Below are 21,506 nucleotides of genomic sequence, written 5' to 3'. Positions count from 1 at the left end.
TTGTATTTATTTCCTGAAATAATACATTTTTCGAAAAGAAAAAAGCAAGGTCATTTAACAAAATAATAATGAAATAAATAAGCAAAATAAAAAAGAAATCAGCAAAAAAAAAACAAAACATCTTAATCACATTTGATGACACTGGTAATAATTCCATAATATTCATTTAATAATAATTTAACTGAATTGTAATCAAGCAGTGTAATAAGGGAAACAAAAATCTATAGCTTAAATTATTTGGAAGGCAATTTAATGAATCATCAACTAATGGAAGAATTAAACATGCTGATTAGATCTTATGTTCAAGCACCTGCTTCTGAATAACAGACAAGAGGACACGCAGACAGTGAGACAGACTGATGGCTGGCAGGTACACAATGTCCTGAGACAGGTGGGGAGAGACTTAGCCATGAGAAAAAGGGAATATGTATCAGATGTACAAAAATGTAGAAAAACTTCACATCACATATTATATAATTTTAGCTTGTCTGCAGCTAAAGCTCACCGGAGTCTCAACAGAGACCTCTACAGAGAGTTAAGTTTGTGGAAGGAAAAAAAAAAGACAGTTCTTAAACCAGTTCATCATCACTATCTTTCTCTCCTTTTGTCTCCTGTTTAGGCAGAGGATGGAGAGATGTGAGAGGGATGGAAGGAGAAGAGGGAGAGGAAGCGGAGGACGGCTGCCCCTGAGCTGAATTATCAGAACCTCTGCTGTTGCTGTCTATGCTAACCTTGCACTCTGTGTCTCTGGACTCGGCCAATTTGGGTTCTGCTTCATCTTTCGTTTCTTTCTTTTCTCCCTCGCTCCATACCTCTTTGTCTCGAGTGGGAGAAGACGGGGCAGAGTTTGGGTGGGGGTGCTCCTTGGCCTTACGGCTGGCATCTCTGAAACTGGCCAGAGGGGGGCGCAGACGCACGCCACTGCAGGTTGAACCTTCTATGGCCTTCTGAAGCTGTGGCAGAAACACATTTATACATAAATATATAGCATACATTGCAATGCACATACACAGTGACATTTCATGGCTTCGTTCATCTTTAGTAACCGCGTTATCCTGGTCAGGCTTGCAGTGGTACAAAGTCTATCCCAGAAACATTGGGCAAAAAGCCTGGGGAAGACTTTACCCCAGATAGGATACCAGTCCTTGTAGGGCATCATGTACACACTCTTTTACACTTAGGGGTAAGTTAGAGTAGCCAATCCTCCTACCTGAGTGACACTGGACAGAGAATCTGGAGGAAACCTACATGAAGAAGGGGAGAACAAAACCTCCTCCTACTCCACACTCCTGAGCCCATGATCGAGCCAGAGTCCCTGGAACTTTCAGGCAGCAACACTATTCAACTGTCCCACCCATAAAACACTTAAACTTAATCATAATTCTGCTTTATATAAAATAGAAAACAAAGGAAAATAAAAAAAAATGTGAAGGATATGAGAGCGACTCACCTCTTTAAGTGCTACGACCCCAACTAATTTACCTATGCTGGTGACATAAGCATGACTGAGACCCAGCAGAGAGAAAAGAGTGTGTGTCTGAAGGCGAGAGACAGAGAAATGTAGGTATATATTAAAATCAAATATAGGCAAGTATAGGCATATAGTAATGACATAGAGTAATGGCCTTTCTTTCTGCAACGGTCTGGAAAACGTGTTATCAACCAGATGTTAATGCAAGACCAATAAAATACATAATTAGTTTAGTTTTATTTAAGTTTTCCATTCATTAACAATGTTCCAGCCTAAATATTTACATTAAGCTACCTTATGCAGCGATGTTCTTTCCACCAACTGAAACGGGGACGGATCGATGCGAATCTGATCAATATCAATCGGCTTATCCAGCTCAGCATCCTCCCAAGCTTTGATCTGTACAGGCCAATCAGAAGCTGTATCAGCGATGATGTTCTAATGACTGATTACATTATGCAGAAAAGAGAGGAAGAAATAAAAGGATTGTTGTGCTCACCTCATCTGGAGTCATGCTGTCTGTTACAGGAGCAGGCAATGCATCCTGGAAGAAGTCATAAAGAGTGTTTAGTTTTTACAGAACAAGTGAGAGAAAGACAGCATAAAAAAGAACACAAAAAAGCTTTATAATTCATGTTAAAAATAAAAACTGCATTTTTTCACTCTACTTCACAGCTATAAGTACTGTAGAGCATAATTGATGACAAATATGACAAATGGATCGCTGAGTCAGAGAAACAGTGGTTCAGTGGCCTAGAAAGCGGTAAACGACTAAATATATCAGAAATGCTGCTGAAGACGCAGCAAAAGAAAATAGAAAAATTTGTCTCCACCTAGTGTTATACAGATACTGTGAAGATTTTGGCTTAAAGTGCTAAATAAAAAAAACACCAATTCAGAGCAAATGATCAACCAGGCCAATGACTTTCTACTTTTATTGTAATTCATGCATATGTGTGGGATGGACCTGTGACTCAGCCGGCTGTGACGAGGATGAGCTTGACAAGAGGCGATGAAGTGCGCTCCTCATGAACCCTAGTACACCTGTGATTAATCATAAGATCAGTCCAGACATGAACCGTTCTACTGAGGCTCTTTACAGATAGTAAAAAATTGCATATGCAGTGGTAAGTAATCAGGCCAGTCGGGTTGGGAAGAGTAAATAGGGAACAACATAAAACGGCCTGTAATGAAACTAGAGGAAATGGCCTGCAGTGTGTTCAGAAAAGGGACAAGGGGACTAGAAGAAAAAGCCTGCAGTGCATTTGAGAATGAGATAAGATTACTAGAGAAATCAGCCTACAGTACATTTTAAAAAGGTAATAGAGGAATGAACGTGCCATGCACTGGAAAAGGCAGACTAGGGGATTAGACATAAGAGCTGTGCTGTATTTGGAAGAGGAACACTGCTACTAGAGAAAAGGGCCTGCAGTGTAATAGGGCATGGATCTAGGGCACTTGAGAAAAGAGCATGAAGTGCACTTGGTTTGGATAGTCCAGGAAATCTCTCACGTATATCTAACACTCTCATTTTTTTTTTTTATTAATTATTGTAAGTAAAAGAGCAGTGATAGCAATCCCACACCTGAGACAGACTCACCAGCTGCTGCATGATTGGTGGGATCCCCCACGGTGTCCAGTGGGCCGTTGTGCTCCTCAGAGACTGTGTTTTCCTGCAAATTAGTTTAAAGAGCACCAAAACAAGTAAACTGTAAACACATCTCATATTGATTTTTAATGGTAACATAAGCCTGATAAGGACAGGATTACTTTCTCTGGGTGACATTTGTAATAACATTTTTATTTCATTTTCTTTGAGAAAGAACTCACTTGTCCGGATGGCTATTAAATTAATGTGAGACAATCATGTTTCCATGGGGTTCTTTTTCATTTATTTCATTATATATGAAATGTATACCTGTAGTTATCATTAGAAATATATACTTGTAGATATCATGAAAATAACCGTTATATTTTCTTCCAACACACAAGGCAGGATCTGCTTGAAAAATACTGTCAATATGGTCAAAGTAGTGGAAATAATGAAATTTACCCAGGTTCTTTAAATTGAATTACACTCAAGTTGTGGACTGTGCTGTGTAAATCCATCATGGGCCCAGTCTCACCTTTTCCTTGCTCTCCTCTCCTCCTTCTTCATCTACCAAATTGAAAGACTCCCAGCTGACCACTGACCCTGGACTGGACATTGCCTGACCTTGGTTGGCGATCCGTCTCTCTGCTGACATCCACCAGTCATAGGCTGCTTGAAGCTCACACCTCTCAATAGAGCCCAACAAAATCATTGCCTCTAGGAACAGAAATGTGTTACAGTTATGTTGCATGTTCTGTTCCCTTAAATGCATTTGTTAACATGCATGAACATTTTATAAATACACAGTTATGCTCATTGCACTATATCTGATGAGGTTTGCATGTAAAGGTCATTAATTCACATTGCATATTCCTAACTGTTCAGCACACTATTCTTCAAAACTGGACAAACAAGTAAATACTTAATATTGACAATCAAACAATTTGTTTTTATAGAATACATTTCTTTGTCATTTTTTTCTGTCCTAAAACTATACTAACTTTTGCACTCTGAAATGTTTGCTAGTGTTGTATTTCCCCCTTTTGTACAAGCACACACATAAGCTTACCTTTAGAATCAACCACTGGGATGGTTTTGAGGGTAGTGGTCTGCAATAGGTGAAGAAGTTCACGATAGGTGGTTTGAGGAGACAAAAACTTCACCTTCTTCACCATGATGTCCTCCACACAGATATTATACTTACTGAGAGAACAGCAGAGGTCAGATATATCAGGTTAAAGGCTTGCCACTAAAAATTACTCATTGAAATGAATGAAATCATGGAGAGAAGAGATCAATGAGATGTTATTCGGTGTGTGTGAATACCTGATGTGTCCAAAGCCAAGCTCAGGCAGATAGGGGAGCTTTTTAACCTGGATTATAGAATCATAGAGCGAAGGCTGCAGGCCCTGTGCCACCATGTTAGCCAGGATCACTGCCACCATCATGGGTAGAATGTGAGAGATCTGCCCAGTCAGCTCAAAACAGATCACTGCTGTCGAAACTGTGTGTGTGACTGCTCCGGTCATTGCTGCGGCACCTAGACAACCAGACATTCACACAAATGACCAAAAGCGTTGCAGTAAATAACATAAACTGAGGAGGTGATCTAGGATATCTACTTACCAATAACAGCATAGCCTCCAGGTAGGATTCGGTAAACAATTCCATCAAAGAGAATGCCATTCGGAAAAAGCGTGGCCATGATCTCTCCCACCAAGCGGCCAAACGCAGCTCCTAAACGTTTAATATTTAAGCATCATAAGTACATGATTCAGTCAGGTCTTAATGCCATAAAATACATTACTATTATAAAAAAAAAAAACAAATCTCAAGGCTAATCTCATTAAGGCTTACGAACCAAGTATAAAGACAGGCATAAAGGCGCCTGAGGGGATAGGCATCGTTGTTGATACTGCAGACATCCAAAACTGTGTCAGAGAGGAATATAAATAACAAGGAAAAAGAATAAGGCCAATGTTACCTTTGCATTAAAATGCAAGCTCGAACAAAGATAAGAAGCAGTCAAAAAGTTGAACCCGTATTAAGAAATATTGCAGGGCCACATGTATCGTATGTTATATGTGCACATAACATATGTGAAATTGGGTACCTTCATGATGAAAAAGAGAATGAGGATGATGAAGATGCTGACTTCTGAATGGAACCAGGCGGCGGAGCGGCCCAGCCCAGGTTCCAAGGAGGGGTCCCAGACTTTTGTCCAGGTGAAATTATCAAATAGAGAGTTGATACACTCTCTTGGCATCAGCTACACAGGAACAGGGATGATAAAGTGTCAGATTTTCAAATTTTGAAATAAAAGCAAGGTCAAGCACACAACCCATATAAGTGTAACTTATTAAAAACACCTCTGAGCCATAAACTCACTAAACTCACTAAAGCTGTTGGGTGAATCACAGAGTGAATCACTTACCTCACCAGCCATAAACTGTCCGAAGCCTGGTGGAAATGTAAAGGTGGCAATGACGAGAGTCACCACACCGGGGTAAATCAACCGACTAAAACACACACACACAAATCCTGCTATAAAATTGCAGCAATCAAAGTAATATAGTGATGCATAACATATGCAACTGAACAATAATAACAATTAAACATAGATCAAAAAACAGAATGCATGCATATATGAAATGATCTCTCACTATTTTGTAAGGAATTGAGTGAGTGCTGTTTGTCTTCTCATGAACAAAACAACTTGTCTGTTTAGATAAACAAAGAAAGCTCCCAGAAATCCACATGAGATCCTATAAGAAATACAGTACCATTCAGAAAGACTTTAAATACACACACACATCAATAACCCGTGCAGCAGAATGAACTCTGATACAAAAAAATAAAATACGAAAATACAACTACGCATTCTCTGTTAAATAGAATAGTTATGCATGTATTGTGCTGGACATACCCAATGACAGCGAACGCTGGCAGCTCCTGCAGGTCAAATGGAAAGTCCATCCGGAAATTTGTGCGGAACAGAGCTGTAATTGTGACTACGGGAAAAGAGCAAACAGTGAAGCTCAGCAACAATAAAAATTATTCATCAGCTCAGTGAATTGTGAATTATGCATTTATATTGCCCCATTAAAAAAGATTTTGTGTGCATGCCCAACCAGAGTCTTTGTTCCACACAGACAGCACTCTGAATATAAATGCACTGAACGTAGCAGCGAAGTATCCTCTCCAATAATTCCTCACAGCAAAATAAGTGGATGTGACCTCAATACTGAACAACACACCTGCAAGGGAGAGAGACAGAGTGAGCGAGAGAGAGAAAGATAACGAGTAACACACGAGTATATTATATAACATCTTTTATAGTACCTACTGTATGTCACCTATGCTATTGAATACTGGACGTAATATGATTAGGAGGAAATGATTTCTTTGTTAATGAAGAAAAGAATCTATGAAGTGAGGTGGGAAACAGCAAGAAGGAGCAAAAGTGTGTTTTACCTCCAAGAGGAGTGCCGAAACAGCAGCCGACCCCTACAGCACACCCCACGGTCAGAATATCAGAGTAACCATAGGGGTTCTACTGAGAGAGAGAGACAGATAGAAGAATGAGGGTTATAGAGGACTGAAGGGAGAGAGGAAAGTAAAGGAACAGCTGAGAGAGGCCGATGTGGGTGAGAGGAGAATAAGTTGGGAAATTCAAATGAAATGAGAAAAGGAGAGATTTGGGATGAGAGAACAAAGTGAATAAGAAAACAGGAAAACGGTGGGAAAGCAAATGGATACAGTATATAAATTCTTCCAGAAAACCCAGTGAGGAATTTCAGCCAGTTAGGAGCAAATCTGAGGCCAAATTCTATACACACATCTCTCAAAACATGCACCAAATTTACATCAGCTGCCCTTAATATCTTATAATAAATATAATAATGTCTCTAGTGTGGACAGATAACTAGACAGGTGGGTAGGTAGGTAGAGAAAGAGAGAGAGAGAGAGAGAGAGAGAGAGAGAGAGAGAGAGAGAGAGAGAGAGAGAGAGAGAGATTGCTGGTGTTGGGGAAAAGCTACAGTATTATTATGTATAATTATGTAATCTGGATGTAATTATAATTGTAATTGTGGACAACTAACATCAAGTTGGAAGATTAGATCCACTGCCCTGAGCTGAGCAGAGTTAGAGGAAGACACCAGAGAATCACATTTCTCTCAACTCTTATCCCTCAGAAGCCAGTGTGTATATGCTACACATATATAATGCACTGTATATGAAAGCAGGAGTTACTTGCCTCCCAGGGGAGCACCGAAACAGGTGCCTACTCCCACTGCACACGCACACACCAGCAGGTCCTTAACATGGGCACTATTCTGGACAGGGTTAAGAAAACAGCTCAAAGGCAAACACACACAAGCCCGTAAACACAGTTAATATTCACACTATTAATGCAAAGAACAGTAGGGAGGGACAAAACATGAGGCAGAGTAAATAAGAGACATGGAAAGAGACAGAGGAGAAACAGAGGGACAGCAAGGGAAAAACTAAATACATGACAAAATTATTCAGAACATAACACATGGCAGATGCAAGCATACATGTACCTTGCAGATTGTCAAAATGCTATGTAACAACATGAAAAGTATAATAGTATTATTGCTCTTAATCACTGCTTGGAGGTCAGAGTTGCCATCTGAGCCGAGTCCAGCAGTGACAGCTATTAGTACTGAGCGAGCCAGCATTAACATGCTCACATCAACGACTCACGTCTAATGGTGGGTCATTTATTTTTTTATTCACAGTCTTATAAGAAATGAACTAAACTATGCTTGTGTTACATGCACATACTGTATGGAATGAACTACTTTGTTGGTACTTTGTTAATGTACCAGTGTCTCTGTGTAGTAATGCCATTGTGGAATCATATATCGATCATAAATTTGTATTGGAGGTTTTTTAAACAAAATCACTACGTGGAAGCTGACTTGCGATTAAATGATTTCTTTTTTAAAGTCTACAAGTGGCTAATAACAGGTAGAGTTGAAGAAGATTCTTAATTTACCAAGAATTTTAGTACTATAAGACGCTCATAATCCTAGGCAGTTTAGGGATTTGTTGTTCGCCAACAGCAAATCATGCACAAATTCTAAAAATGGGTAGGTCCAGCTACTAACAGCATAATTGTAGTGTGTTGGAAATATTTACTGACAACAAAAGGATATGCTGTCCCATTTTTTCATTCCTAATAAGAATGATAATAAAGGCATGAATAACCCACCATATATGCTGGTGCAGCTCAGCACTCAGACACAAACACAGTGCAGACCAGAGGCTTTACCTCATACACTCCTGTGAAGAAGGACATTATTCTACTCAGCACAGCAGCACAGATACTTGCAATGTGAACAAAAGGGCCCTGGGGGGAAAAGAAAGACAGACAAGTGAAATTATTAGTCACTATTCTGGCCTGGAAAAACAGAGGTGTCTGTTAGCTACTGTAACTAATAGCAATAGAATTCTTAATGCAATATTTGTTTACAATAATTACAAATTGTAATATATATTCTATATAGTTTCTTTTTGGCAGGCTTTTTTGACATAGATAATGAAACAAAGACAAATCACATTAGAGCTATTTCCACCTGTGATATAATGTGATAAAGCAACTAACAAGATTCAAGTGAAGAAAAGCTTAAAGTGACCTGATTGCAGATGTGTGATCACCCCATAACTAATACTTTGTTACTAAAGCACATTTTCTTGTAATACAGTGATCTTTTTGGGTGTGAGTCTACCAACTTTTTTTTATCATCTTTGCCAATACAATACTCTTGATCTATCAAAACAGCAATGAGATCTCCTGTGCACACCCTTCTCCAAGTTGTTCCACAGATGTAAAATAGGATTTAGATCTAAACTCAGTCTGGACCATGCTAAATATTGATTATCTTCTCCTGAAGCCATTCCATCGATGACTTGGATTTGCACAATGGGTCATTATCTTGCTGGATCATTTTTCCTTCACCTTCAGAAACATAGAGAAGTTTTATGGCCAAAAAAAATGTATCCATGATTCCCTTTATCATGACTAGAGTATGATGCTGCCATCACCAATCTTCACCATGGTTATGGTGTTCTTTGGGTGAAATGCTGTCATGCTTTTTTGTGGCATATATAATAAAGTTCTAAAATGGTCCCATATTTTGCCACATGGTTTGGGGTGATGTGGGTGAGCCTGGGTGTTCTTTTTTTAGTATTTTATTTTATTTTTTGTGAGAAAGGACTCTGTTTACCCACCATACCCTAAAGCTCAGACCTCATAATGAGCACTCATTATTTTTTACACCACAATAACCTGTCATTTTAAAAGCAGTATATGTATAAAATGTATATTTTTTTATTGTGATTTTTTTTTTATTTTATATCTATTGTACGTATAAAATTACCAAGCAAAACAATAATCATTATGTCCTGAATCCCTAACAAACAAACAAAAAAAAATCAGGTTTCTTTGGTTATATACAGTATTTAAAATATCATGAAATCGATCATATTTTACTACCCAGATAATATTACCCAACACTGATCTGTTGCCAGGTACTTGTGATTATAAACGTAAAATTACCCTTAATATAAAAATGTAAGCTATTTTTATCAAAACATAGGATGACCAAAAAATGCCATTAGAAGTAAAGTAAATAGTAAAGACTTTTGATCTAATATGCTGATAGAAATTTTCTCAGAATAGCTACAACATTGAAGTGTACAACACATTTACAGTATCATACATGTTTGAACAGAGTTTTTATTTGAGAAATGACAGAAATTCAAAAAACCTCTTTTCCCAAAGGCATGCCACTGCCCAGGCTTGCAGTCAGGCCAATGACTTTAGCCACAAAGGCTTTTAGAGTCAAATACTCCTTCAGCACCACTCCACGTAGAATGGTCTTCATCTCTGGTATACCAGAGCCTACATGAACGTTTAGAGGGAAGGCAAAAACACAGAGGTAAAACCATGACAACAATCATACAGTGTGACCATAGTATTTTATGGTTATATAGTATAACAGTAGCATTATATGATATCTTGGATAAAAACAAATAGGAAATTGAAACCTATTACTAATGTCAGGAAATGAACATTGTATTATTTCTGTTCAATCAGATTATTAACTCAGTGTGATTTATATCTGGAAAAAAGATGCAGCTGCGCACAAATTTTGTGTTTTGGAAATTGTAAATGGGTTTTATTGAAGCATCTTGCATAGACCTTATGTTACCACTTCAGGTACCAAAGACAAAATAAAAAAAAATCTTCCCTTTAACCACCACATACAGTCTATGGAAGACTTTTCATAGCAACTCATAGCAACATAAATCCTCTATACATGCAAAGCCTGGATTTACCCAAAATATTCTTTGGCCCTCTTCAGTGTTTAAGGACTGACCATACAGGGTTTAAAAGAATGAATTAAAATTCATAATGTTCTACATCCAATTTGGTCATTGTCAAATCTTTATCATCTAGGTCTCACAACAGCCAGTCATGGGCTAATATATTTATTTTATCCAAAGCTCTTATATTTGGGCTGAACAAATGAGGGTATTGTTCGAGGCAACATGAAACAAATTCACAATTTTCCAAGTAGTAGTCCAGAGCTTTAACCACTGAACCATCAATACATGACACTCCTGATCGCATAATGCTAACTATGAGGTAATATCAGTGTGGAACGTAACATACTTTACTTTTACATAGAAGAACACTAACTGCCTCAGTGTAGACAAACAGGTGACTATGACTAACTAGTGTCACATCCTTCCCATCCAAAATGCAGGTCCCATTAATCAATCTTATATGAGATGGATGGTATTGGAATCACTGGAAGATCACAAGTTCAGTGAGAACCAAGCTTTCTCCATGATGTGGAAGCTGGATTTCATTTAAGGAAAATAATGCAAAGAAAAATGTTGCCAAAAATCTTTGGCTATGTTAAATAAATGAATGCTAGTTTTTGTAATAGAGAAAGTAAACTAAATAATGAGAGCAAGCAGTACATACCTATAGCTTGTGGGGAGACCAAGTGACAGAAGACAGAGGAGAACACAATAAGAATTATGGGATACGTGATCCAGGCCAGATACTGAAGTGGCACGTTCCCTTTCAGCTCTGCATACATCCATTTGTAAGCTTTGGAAAAGAAGGGGAAGTCATAAAATCTCAGTTCCCATGAGATTTGTAGAAGACTTAAGAGCACAGTAGAGTACCTTGCAGGCTCTTAGCACTGGCATAGTCCATACTCCAGCTGACTAGAGCCATGGTGAAACCCAGCAGCACCAGGAAAATCCAGTCCTCCCCAAGCTTTGTTACCATATACCTCTGGACCCGCCGCAGGCAGTCTGCAGAACATGTCCCCACCAGATAATATGGACAAAAATCACTATTAAACACTAAGGATGAATAAGGTAACATTCTAGTCTAGTCTGATCTGCTCAGACTATAAAATCTATGGACAGTTTCACTTAAGACCGTTTAAGTAAAGCGGGAGATGATCCTATATCAGATATGACATCAGGATCTCCTCACCTTGGCATTTTGAGTAAGGTTGGGGTTTTTTTATCGAGGAGGAGTGGCTTAATCCTGGGGTCATGGGTCCTGTTTCTAAGGAGACACGATGCGCTCGGCCGTACCCTCTCCTGATTGCCCTAGCATGGCCAGCATGTCTTCTTAATTGTTTCTCGGTTAGCAGCCGTGTAGCCTCCTTCTGGGCAAAACTACCCAACTGCTCCCTGTACTCTCCATACAGCTGAAAATAAAGAGTGTGAGATGACAAAGAGATGTAAAGAAAAGCAAAGAGAATTGAAAGAGCTTTTCTGAAACGACAGTTCACAGGCTAGCTATAATAAATTAATAGTAACTGGGAAAACATCTGAGGATATCTATAATTAAAAATGTGCGACACTCCTTTCTTGCAAACAAGTCACTTAGAAGGTCAGGTTAGAAATCATATTTACAGCTGTGGGTGTTTGTGTATGTGTAAGGATGGTGCACTCGAGTGTACTTTAGTGTCACTCTAAAATAGGCCCAGGCTGGCAGAGCTGCATGAATATGAGATCCCCAGATCAACAGTCTCAACACATGCCTCAGAAACACACACACACACACACACACACACACACACACACACACAAATGCACGATCACACCTTAATTAGTTGCTGACACATAGTTCTTGGCAAGTGACATACACAAATGAAAGGAAATATGGCCATCGCCATAAAGAAGAAAGTTTATCAAAAAGGATATTTTTCACCTCTTCGCTGTTTCACTCGCACACTTATGATGGGCATAAAATGTCTACACACCCCTTTTTTTGAGGGAAAAACTTTTGTCATCACTCTGCTGCCACCACCATGCTACACCAGAGCTATGGTCTACTTTTGATGATGAGGTTTTTTCTTTCTCATCAGAACGAAATATATTTTGCCATGTGGTTTGGCAAATTCTTTTATACTCCTCTTGATCTATAAATTCTTACAGAAAAAGCTGTATTTATTTGGGGTTAATCAGAATATTGTTAATGTCAGCTGTATGATAATTACTTTTAAACACAAGATTGAATGTGATTTGATCATTTGGAACACAGCCACATCCCCAATAGTAAAATTCTACAAAAATCTACGTAATTCTACAATAGATAATTATAGTTACAGTAGATAATACAATAATAGATAATACAATAATTACAGACCAAATATCCAAAATAATCAGTTTCTTGTTATTTTTAGAGGTAGATTGTGTATACTAATGAACCGATAAACAACTGTTATAAAGATAACTGTTTTCAAGTCATGTTTCTTTCTAACATATCTTTACTGACCCAAAACCAACAGTTTGCATTTAAATACAAATTATGGCATTTAAAATCACATACAGTATAAGTGGGAATTAACAATTAACTGTAAATTATACACTTATATTTATTATTAATTTATGTGTGTACAATTTGTGTATTCTGATACCTTTCTATGAGAGCCAATATTGACTTTTTCAGCAGTTTGTGTTACAGTAGCTCTTCTATGGGATCAGTAATGACCAGTAATGACCCTGACGCTGGATCACCAGTTGTCCTTCCTTGGACCACTTTTGGTAGGTACTAATGACCTGCATACCGGGGAACACCACACAATAGCTTCCTGGTTTTTTCAACCATTTTATCAGTTAACAACCATTGGACTGCTGGTTTTGATGTTATAGCAGATCGTGTTCGTGATTATGTTCCTATTTGAACTGATCAAGAGTGTTACATTTGCCACACACACACCCCCACACACACGCAGTACTGTTCAAAGGTCTTAGAAATATACTAATAAATCACTATTAATATATCAATAAATATATCAGTAAACACTAAATTTATTGTCATTTAGTTTCATTTATAATTAAGTTTAATACATTCTCTTAAATATTCTGTTTTGCTTTTCAATACAGAAATTGGCTGATAAGAGAGATAAAAAAGTTACAAAATTCTTCTGAGTATCCGAACCTACCTCCTTTAAAGACGTTCTCATAGACATTCTGTATTTAGACTGTATTCATACACTAGGTTGCTCTAAAACTGAGAAACACTCTCTCTCTCCCTCCCTCTTTTTCTCTCTCTCTTATTGTAGCTGTTGAGCTACAATAATGAATAAATCTTTTTGGAGTATAATGAATTTTAAATGAATAATGACATTTGAATAAAAGCATTTGAAAGAGAGGAGGTTGTGTACAACTGTGTGGATGTGTGTGCCCAAGGTTGACTCCATCGTTCTCTCTTTCATCTTGTCTGTTGACGTGTTTGTATGGTTGGAGGTCAGAGGTAATTCGCAGACCTTCACACAGCGTGAGAGAAACTTTTGTCTGAGAACAAAATGGTATTTAATGGCATCTTTCTCTCAATGGCATGTTTTCTTTCATGCTAAACAAGTTATATAACCTTACATTTTGGCCACACAACACAGGAATATTAATTAAATTGACCTAAATGCTTCACAAATAGGATTAATATTCAAATCAAAATTTTACAGCTGGAGCCCTGAGTCTTATTGTGTATATTGCAGATAGAAGTTCCTGAACTATTTACTGTGAACAACACCTAGGCTTTTCCATCTCGGTGTTAAGCACTCAGTGTTCTGGACTTCCTGTGCAGTCACAGCTGTTCCACAAAACCTGATTCTACTCATTAGATAATGACCTATCAAGGGAATTAAAGCACAAATAACTGTTTTATTACATGTTATAATACAGGTTTTGTCTGGAAAAAATAAAGTAGTCATTTGTTAAAGTCATTACAACTGAATAACCAGAATTAATAAACATGCTTAAACACTACAATCAATTTATTAAATGCAGATTTCTTCTTGAAAGCAAAATATGATTATAAAAATGATTATATTATGACTCATCGTTTTACGATTGCTAGGATTTACTGTAGCAAATATTGAGAATATATTTAGTTGTGTTTCATAGTGTCACACGAGTCCTTGTGTGATGTGCATCTTGACAGTTCACTGCATTTAAGGCCTTAAAACACAGCAAAGTATTAAAACATGAATTGTTTAGAGATTTGCAAATTTATTATTGATTTTGGACTGCACCGCTAAAGAGAGTGTAGTCTGAATGTTTTCTTTCACAAACCAATCGTTCTCATAGGACTTTAGGAACTTATCCCTTTTGTTGTGTTCTGCCCACATTCGGGCTTTTATTTTTCGGTAATTTGCTGACTGGAAGAAAACTTATTGACTTTATCCAGAAGAAAAAAAAGTGAAATGAATGAAAACTGATTTTGTTGACATTTTGTTGCTGGTTCACATATTCTACAGTTTCTATCTTCTGATTATATCTGACCAGCCATATGAAGGAAAATAGGCAAGAGCATCAGAAGATACAGAATTAAAGCTTCTCTCTCATACACACATGACCAGGGGTGATTTCTCATGTGAAATTAAACTTGGAACACTGTTGAGTGTGATAAGAAGTCAGTTTGTGGGATAGTTTAAAAACAGTTGCCACCTATCAAATGATCAGAATTAAAATCCAATCAATCTCATTTCTGCAAATACAGGCTCTGGCAAACGATGGGAATGTTTTAGTGAAACTAAGTTACACAAACAATGGACATCCTTCTCTCTGATGTGCTCAGGACAGCGCATCCACTCTCTGAAGGCCAACACAGAGAGAATGACGAGGAGCTTTTCCCCACCAGTCATTCAGGCCATAAACCCAGACAGTACACAGAACTAAAGCCTGAACTGGACCTATTTGCACATCACCCATTATCAGCCTTCACAAGCCCAAACTTTTGCACATACCTGCACTTCATTCAAAACACAAGCTTACTGTTTTTTTCACATTTTATATAAAATCTATTTTTCCCTTTCCTCCTTGTATAGAAGTACATACTGCTTGATATTTTATTCTGTTATTATTCTATTTTCTGTCACACACAGTAAAAAAAAAATCAATTTGTGGCAAAAGCAATTGAGGACAGTCAAGCTTTTCCATTTTAAGTTACAGGATATTGATTATGGCATGTCTGTAAGACATGCTGAATAAATCACAAAATAGATCAAAACAGCCATACTGAATACATTGCAAATAAAAGAATTGCGTGCTGTTTGCTCAACAGTAAACTTACTTCCTCAAACAAAAATAAAAGGTCTTTATTAAAATTTTTGAGGCTAGTTTTAGGTCTTTTTAGGTCTGCTATTATACAGATGGTAGTTGGTCTGAGAAATAAAAACCGGAATCCTCCTTGTGACTATCAATCTTTATTATATAGATGAATTTGTAATTAGGGTTATTCATCCCTCATTTGTAATTAAGGAAAAAACAGTATTTATTTAAATATAAAGTTTTAAATATTTTTAAATGTATGTAACACATGTATAACATGTTCAGATACATTTGGCACCTTACTCAATACTAATAAATACTTTTAAAAGCTTTGAAAATAGTTTTAAGAGCCATGGTTAATTTTGACCTGAAAAAGAAGCTGGAAACTTGACTCGAACACAAGACAAGGGTTAAGATGACTTTTAGGAGTTATTTTAGGGTCTGTGGCCGAGAAAATAAAAAGAGGTAGTAGAGTAGCAGAGCAGCCAGACAGTAACACTGAACAGATGAAAATTTCTAGAACAAGGAAACAAAACTCTTAATTATTTGTCGTATACTGAAGATGTGATATCTTAATCTTATTCACTTGTTAAATATACTGTGTGACGCTGAAGCATGACGGGCAACAGCAGTGTCTGTGCTATGTATTATCATTTAAGGTTTTTCTACCACAATAAGTATAATCATGAAAATTCTAACAAACCACACACAGACACACACACACACAAATAGTTTTTGCTGAAAGCTGAATATGACAAAGCCGTTATCTGTTCTGTCCAATAAATCTTTAAAGATGGAAGACAAGGAAAGGAAGGAAAGCAGCGAGAGAGAGTGTGTTGCTCATGTGGACATAAGACATGAAGGTCACACTGTCTTTGAGAGTTAATTAAAACTAGAATAATCATGCATTCCTTTACGTGAGTCCTCTGTCTATGTGTGTGTCATGATAAAATCTGACCCATTCACTGAAAGATTAGATACAGACACACACACGCACACACACAAATATTAAAAGAATGAACATAAAACAAAATTCTTCAGACAAATGAACTTCTCGGTAGCAAACTGTCCCACAATATGTGATAGAAATTACAAAAAAAAACATTTTTTAATTGGATATAAGACAAAAATTTGTCTCACAATCAGCTATGAAACTCTGTAAAGGAAATGATCAGATTATTTCATAAACAAAATAAGGACATGCTCAAGTACCAATAAATGAGTCTCTCTTACAGACACTTCAGCTCTGTTTTAATCAGCTATACATTATACAACTGTGAACAATTCATCGCTGTGATACAGAAAAGAAAGTGAACAGCATTAGATGTTTTGCATAAAAGAACTGTAAAGTGACCCAGATCCCAACATAATGAAATTTAAACTCTTTGTTTAGAGCACATCATTGACAAACATTACCCTGTAAAAATGACATGGCATCTTACAATTAGCAGTTCAAATGACTTTAAATTAATGAAACAATTTTTAGCAATTATAATGTAACAATTCCATTATTTAATAACTGTTATAAATTCCTGGGTCAATAAATAATTATAAAAATCTTATATTAAATTCTTACCAGAATTTGATCTAAATTCATTACAGCCTCAGAGGCATCAGTACAGTCGCTCATCCTGCTCACCGTTCCTCTCTCTCTCTCTCTCTCTCTTGCTCAGGCCACTTTTTATCCCCAATCGTTGTCCCTTTAACCTTCAGAAAATATTCAGGTATTCGTAATTGTACCTGCCTTCTGTCTGTCTACTGTATATATAAGTAGGAAACGACATCGCCCACAATGCACTTGTGATTAATGTCCTGTTTCTGTAGTTGACAATGTGCTGTCAGCAACATTTAATACACAGGTCAGGAGTTCCACATGACCTGTTCATCAATCAGATAAAAAAAAACTATAAATGGGTTCTGTTGTGTTTGTTCATACTGTACATTAACAAAATTCTTTTTTTCCATTTGTTACAGATTCTGCATCTTAAATACAATTGAGCAGCATCTTTCAATACATAAATACACTAATCCTACTAATTTTGTAAAGCACTTTGAGAGCTTGTAGTGGTACAAAAATGATTCTGATATTCATTCATTCATTCATTCATCTTCTACCGCTTATCCGAACTACCTCGGGTCACGGGGAGCCTGTGCCTATCTCAGGCGTCATCGGGCTGATTCTGATATTATATATTATTATTCTTATTAGTAGTATTAGACAGACAGACAGATATATAGATAGATAGACAGACATATAGTCAAATAGATAGATAGATAGATAGATAGATAGATAGATAGATAGATAGATAGATAGATAGATAGATAGATAGATAGATAATGTGGTAGCCTAGTGTTTAAGGTTGGGCTACCAATTGGAAGATTGTGAGTATGATTCCCCTGAGCAAGGCCCTTAACCCTCAATTGTATGGTATAAAAATGAGCTAAAAATGTAAGTCGCTCTGGATAAGGGCATCTGCTATATACTGTAAATGTAAATATGTAAATAGATAGACAGACAGATAGATCGATAGTGTATTCTGATTAAATTCAAAACAATTCTTTAGTATTCTACTTGTTTACATTTTTAATGTAAGGCAGGATAGAATAATAATAAAAGCCTTTCTGAGATTTGAACTCTCTCTATATTTCTAACCCCTGAACCAACATGGGCAAAGAAAAAAATCCTGAAGGTTTGTACGATCCTGGTACAGCTACTGTAAATATACAAAACTGTATTTCAAATCATTTGTGTCAGTATTAAACAACAGACTAGACTAGCACACAAGCCAACTCTGAGTGTAATGCGGAATGTAAAATAATTTACCCAGCCACAACTTTATCCAAATTTAGGATTAAATCCCATTGAGAGTGAATGTTCTCAAGTGAAAAGCGTCACTACTTTGATCACAAACCCTGGAGGCTTATACTTTACCAATGTTCAGCAAACCACAAATGAACATAACATGCCAATTTCATTACTTGGCACAAACAAACACACACGTGCACACAGAACATGTACTGTATATGCTCTAAATAAGAAAAAAATGCACCAGTTTGACTTATAATACAGAGATCAACACAACCATAAAGCCTATTTATAGAGCTGCTGACAGAGCTTTACGCCGATGGGAGTCATTCTCTTTGCAGGTATCTCTGATATGTGTGTGCATGTAGGTAAAGAAAAATAGAAGGACAGACTACTATCACATTCTGCTTTTGAACAGCACAATGAGTGGGAGGCAAGTGGATTGTCTGAGAGTGTGAATGCGGTCAGAAAACCACAGTATAGGGACAGAGAAGGAGAGGGCAAGGCTAGACATGACAGCACTTTCGCACTAATCACAAATACACAAGTCTCTCCAACACTCAATTCCTTTCCAACACAGAATTTCTTTTCATCCTGCTCCTCTCCCTTCCTTCCCTGGTACCCCAGGGCAAAAGCCAGGCCATGTGCTGTAATTAATAAGCTGAGCCCGTGCTTTCTGCAGTTCTATGTTGAAGAGAATTGGTATATTTAACCTGCATGCTCAGGTTTCCGCTCGCACACGGCCACACAGATGTGGAGCGTGTGTTATAGTCAGCACTCACACTCACGCACAGCTAACAAGCCGAACGAAGCAGCTACACAGCCACTGATCACCATGTAATAAATACACTTTATACGTCCCTGACGGTGTTCATTCAATTCAGCTGTAAAATGATTCACAGCTTACAATAACAACCAGAATAATGAATCCTCATGGGAGGGGTTAATAGTTTATAGAGAGGAGGAAAAAATCCCAAACAAAACACAGCAAGAGATGCTCTGATTGTTAAAGCAACTGACAGATAAGGTTGAAGAACTGACATTAAAAGCTGGAGAAGGCAACACACAAAAAAATAGAGCAAGTTAAGATATTTACTTCATTTTGGTTAGTGTACTAACATGCAGCAGGAGGAACCACAAGAAACACATCCAAATTACAGCCATAACCAACAAGTCACTTGTGCAGGTTCTAGCCACCACACAGCTACTTTCAGAAAGCTCTCGATATGTCACCATTCAGAACAGAACGGAAAATCAATTAAAGTGTGAGATATTGGAGACCAGCACTTTAAAGGCCATATTTAAAGTGAGATCAGTTTGGTAGATAAGACTGTTCATGTAATCACAGTTCATCTCAGCAAGAGCTCCACACAGAAAGTCAACAACGTACCTGAGAACAAAGTAACTCAACAGACAGGGAGAGATACAGTGGAGAGAGAGAAAGAGAGAGAGAGAGAGAGAGAGAGAGAGAGAGAGAGAGAGAGAGAGAGAGACTGACCAGGGTCTGCTGATATCTCAGAGCTTTCCTTTGCGATGCATCGGCAGCCATCGACAAGCTTACACTGAGCCAAAAATAAACATACACACCGTCCTGCTCCTGTATTACAGCGCCTGGAACACACACACACATATACACGCACATACACACACTTACACACACTCTGCTCTTTCAACAAGTGAACTATATAGTCTTGATCCTGTGATACACCACCTGTAACAGGAAAACACACCAAAATAACTTGTCACACTTATGTTATAGCTCCTAGATGGTAAACACTTACTGCCGGTTTTGTGTAATATGACACACACATACACACACAGAGTATAGACCTACATGCCATTTCTGTTTGAATGAACAATACAAAATAACACATCGAATACAAACATGCAGGTCACGTACCTGAAAATCCCAGGACATGCCAAGAAATAGATTAAAAATAGAAGAATGGAATTGTGTAAGGTCTTATCAGCGACATCCACAGCACGTCAAGCAGATGTGAGGTGAACGATGGAGATTAGGACAAAAAGAAAAAAACCTGTGGTTAACAGACAGAAAGGGAGGGAAAGTGAAAATGTGAATTCATGTATGTTTTTTTCTCAAAAAGAAAAATATCTATTAGAGAAGATAATAATAGAGAGGTATTAAATGACACACCGAAAATGTGACAATATTAAAGTAATAAAGATTTTGTAAATAACGAGTATGCTTGAAGGAATGAATCTGACAGGTAAGATAAATCTTTCTTTACTTTTACTTTCAACGATCTCACTCCTTCATTGTGTCTCGCACCCTGAGCTCTTCTGACAGCAGGCTGTCTGCATTACCTCACACCAGGTCCTTTACAATCGTGTTCCCCTGCAGAAAGAAACTGAGGAAAGGCTTACTCACATCTCTAACATCAGTTTAAACTTTCGCTTCACATAATTGTATTCTTTTATTCAACCTTATAAATATTTAAGTGGATATATATATATATATACACACACACAACCTAATCAACCATATAAATTGTGCACATATACCGTATAAATCAGGTGCTATATTATAGGGTTGGATTAGCTGTGTAAATAATTAAGAAATGTGTGTGTCCATGATAAAGCACTACAGAGATAATTGTTTAGCTATTTCTGCCTTTAACGCTAGCCTTGCACCATGCCCATTGGCATCGTACCAGCATATTAACCCACCCCTCCCGCCTGGATTTCCGTTTTGCTTCCTCTCTGTTCCCTTCAGACCAACATGGGAGTTTTTTGGAGAGGACACTGCTTCCCTTTAGGGTGCCCCTGTAACCTGATGAGGGTCTGTGTGTGTGTGTGTGTGTGTGTGTGTGTGTTTGGGCAGGGGTGGGAGTCTCAGCAACTTTCGCCTCATCACAGAGCAGGAAGCTGAGACACACTGTTCAGGGGCAGAGCCAACATTTCCCCCCACCACTCATCCACCAACTCTCACACACAGGCTTTAAATATGACTTGACTTGTATATTAAACTGCAGACATGATTAGTGACTGATGGACTG

General features: G+C 37.6%; 1 protein-coding gene across 3 annotated transcripts; it reads right to left on the bottom strand.

Annotated features, from left to right (window-relative positions):
* Positions 1-43: 43 nt before the first annotated feature.
* On the bottom strand, positions 44-20,152 carry clcn1b (chloride channel, voltage-sensitive 1b). 3 transcript variants are annotated; one of them, XM_060870193.1, is made up of 24 exons: positions 19,988-20,151; positions 17,260-17,561; positions 11,614-11,833; positions 11,295-11,426; positions 11,089-11,217; positions 9,863-9,996; positions 8,365-8,442; positions 6,537-6,615; positions 6,194-6,319; positions 5,989-6,073; positions 5,726-5,827; positions 5,497-5,581; positions 5,176-5,331; positions 4,924-4,993; positions 4,689-4,799; positions 4,389-4,602; positions 4,132-4,265; positions 3,598-3,779; positions 3,072-3,144; positions 2,439-2,515; positions 1,971-2,015; positions 1,766-1,870; positions 1,451-1,537; positions 44-953 (listed from the first exon to the last, which is right to left on the bottom strand). In XM_060870193.1, exons 2-24 carry the CDS (start codon positions 17,311-17,313, stop codon positions 570-572), a joined length of 2,862 nt encoding a protein of 953 aa, XP_060726176.1. In that variant the 5' UTR covers positions 17,314-17,561; positions 19,988-20,151; the 3' UTR covers positions 44-569. The 3 variants fall into 3 exon arrangements, with proteins under 3 accessions (XP_060726176.1, XP_060726175.1, XP_060726174.1); XM_060870192.1 differs by lacking the exons at positions 6,537-6,615; positions 17,260-17,561 and adding an exon at positions 7,321-7,399 and having other exon boundaries at positions 19,988-20,152; XM_060870191.1 differs by lacking the exon at positions 17,260-17,561 and having other exon boundaries at positions 19,988-20,152.
* Positions 20,153-21,506: the final 1,354 nt, after the last annotated feature.

Source organism: Tachysurus vachellii, chromosome 5 (assembly GCF_030014155.1).
Source record: "Tachysurus vachellii isolate PV-2020 chromosome 5, HZAU_Pvac_v1, whole genome shotgun sequence".
In the NCBI taxonomy this organism is placed as follows: domain Eukaryota; kingdom Metazoa; phylum Chordata; class Actinopteri; order Siluriformes; family Bagridae; genus Tachysurus; species Tachysurus vachellii.
Note: the sequence above shows the minus strand (reverse complement) of the source record. Positions and strands in the feature narration are given on the sequence as shown.

Coding starts and splice junctions, on each gene's coding strand:
- clcn1b (XM_060870192.1), bottom strand. CDS start 20,131: ATGTGCGTGTATATGTGTGTGTGTGTTCCAGGCGCTGTAATACAGGAG. Junction 8,443..9,862: donor GCATGCCTTTGGGAAAAGAG/GTTTTTTGAATT, acceptor TTTTCCCCCCAG/GGCCCTTTTGTTCACATTGC. Junction 7,400..8,364: donor TCTTCACAGGAGTGTATGAG/GTAAAGCCTCTG, acceptor AACCCTGTCCAG/AATAGTGCCCATGTTAAGGA.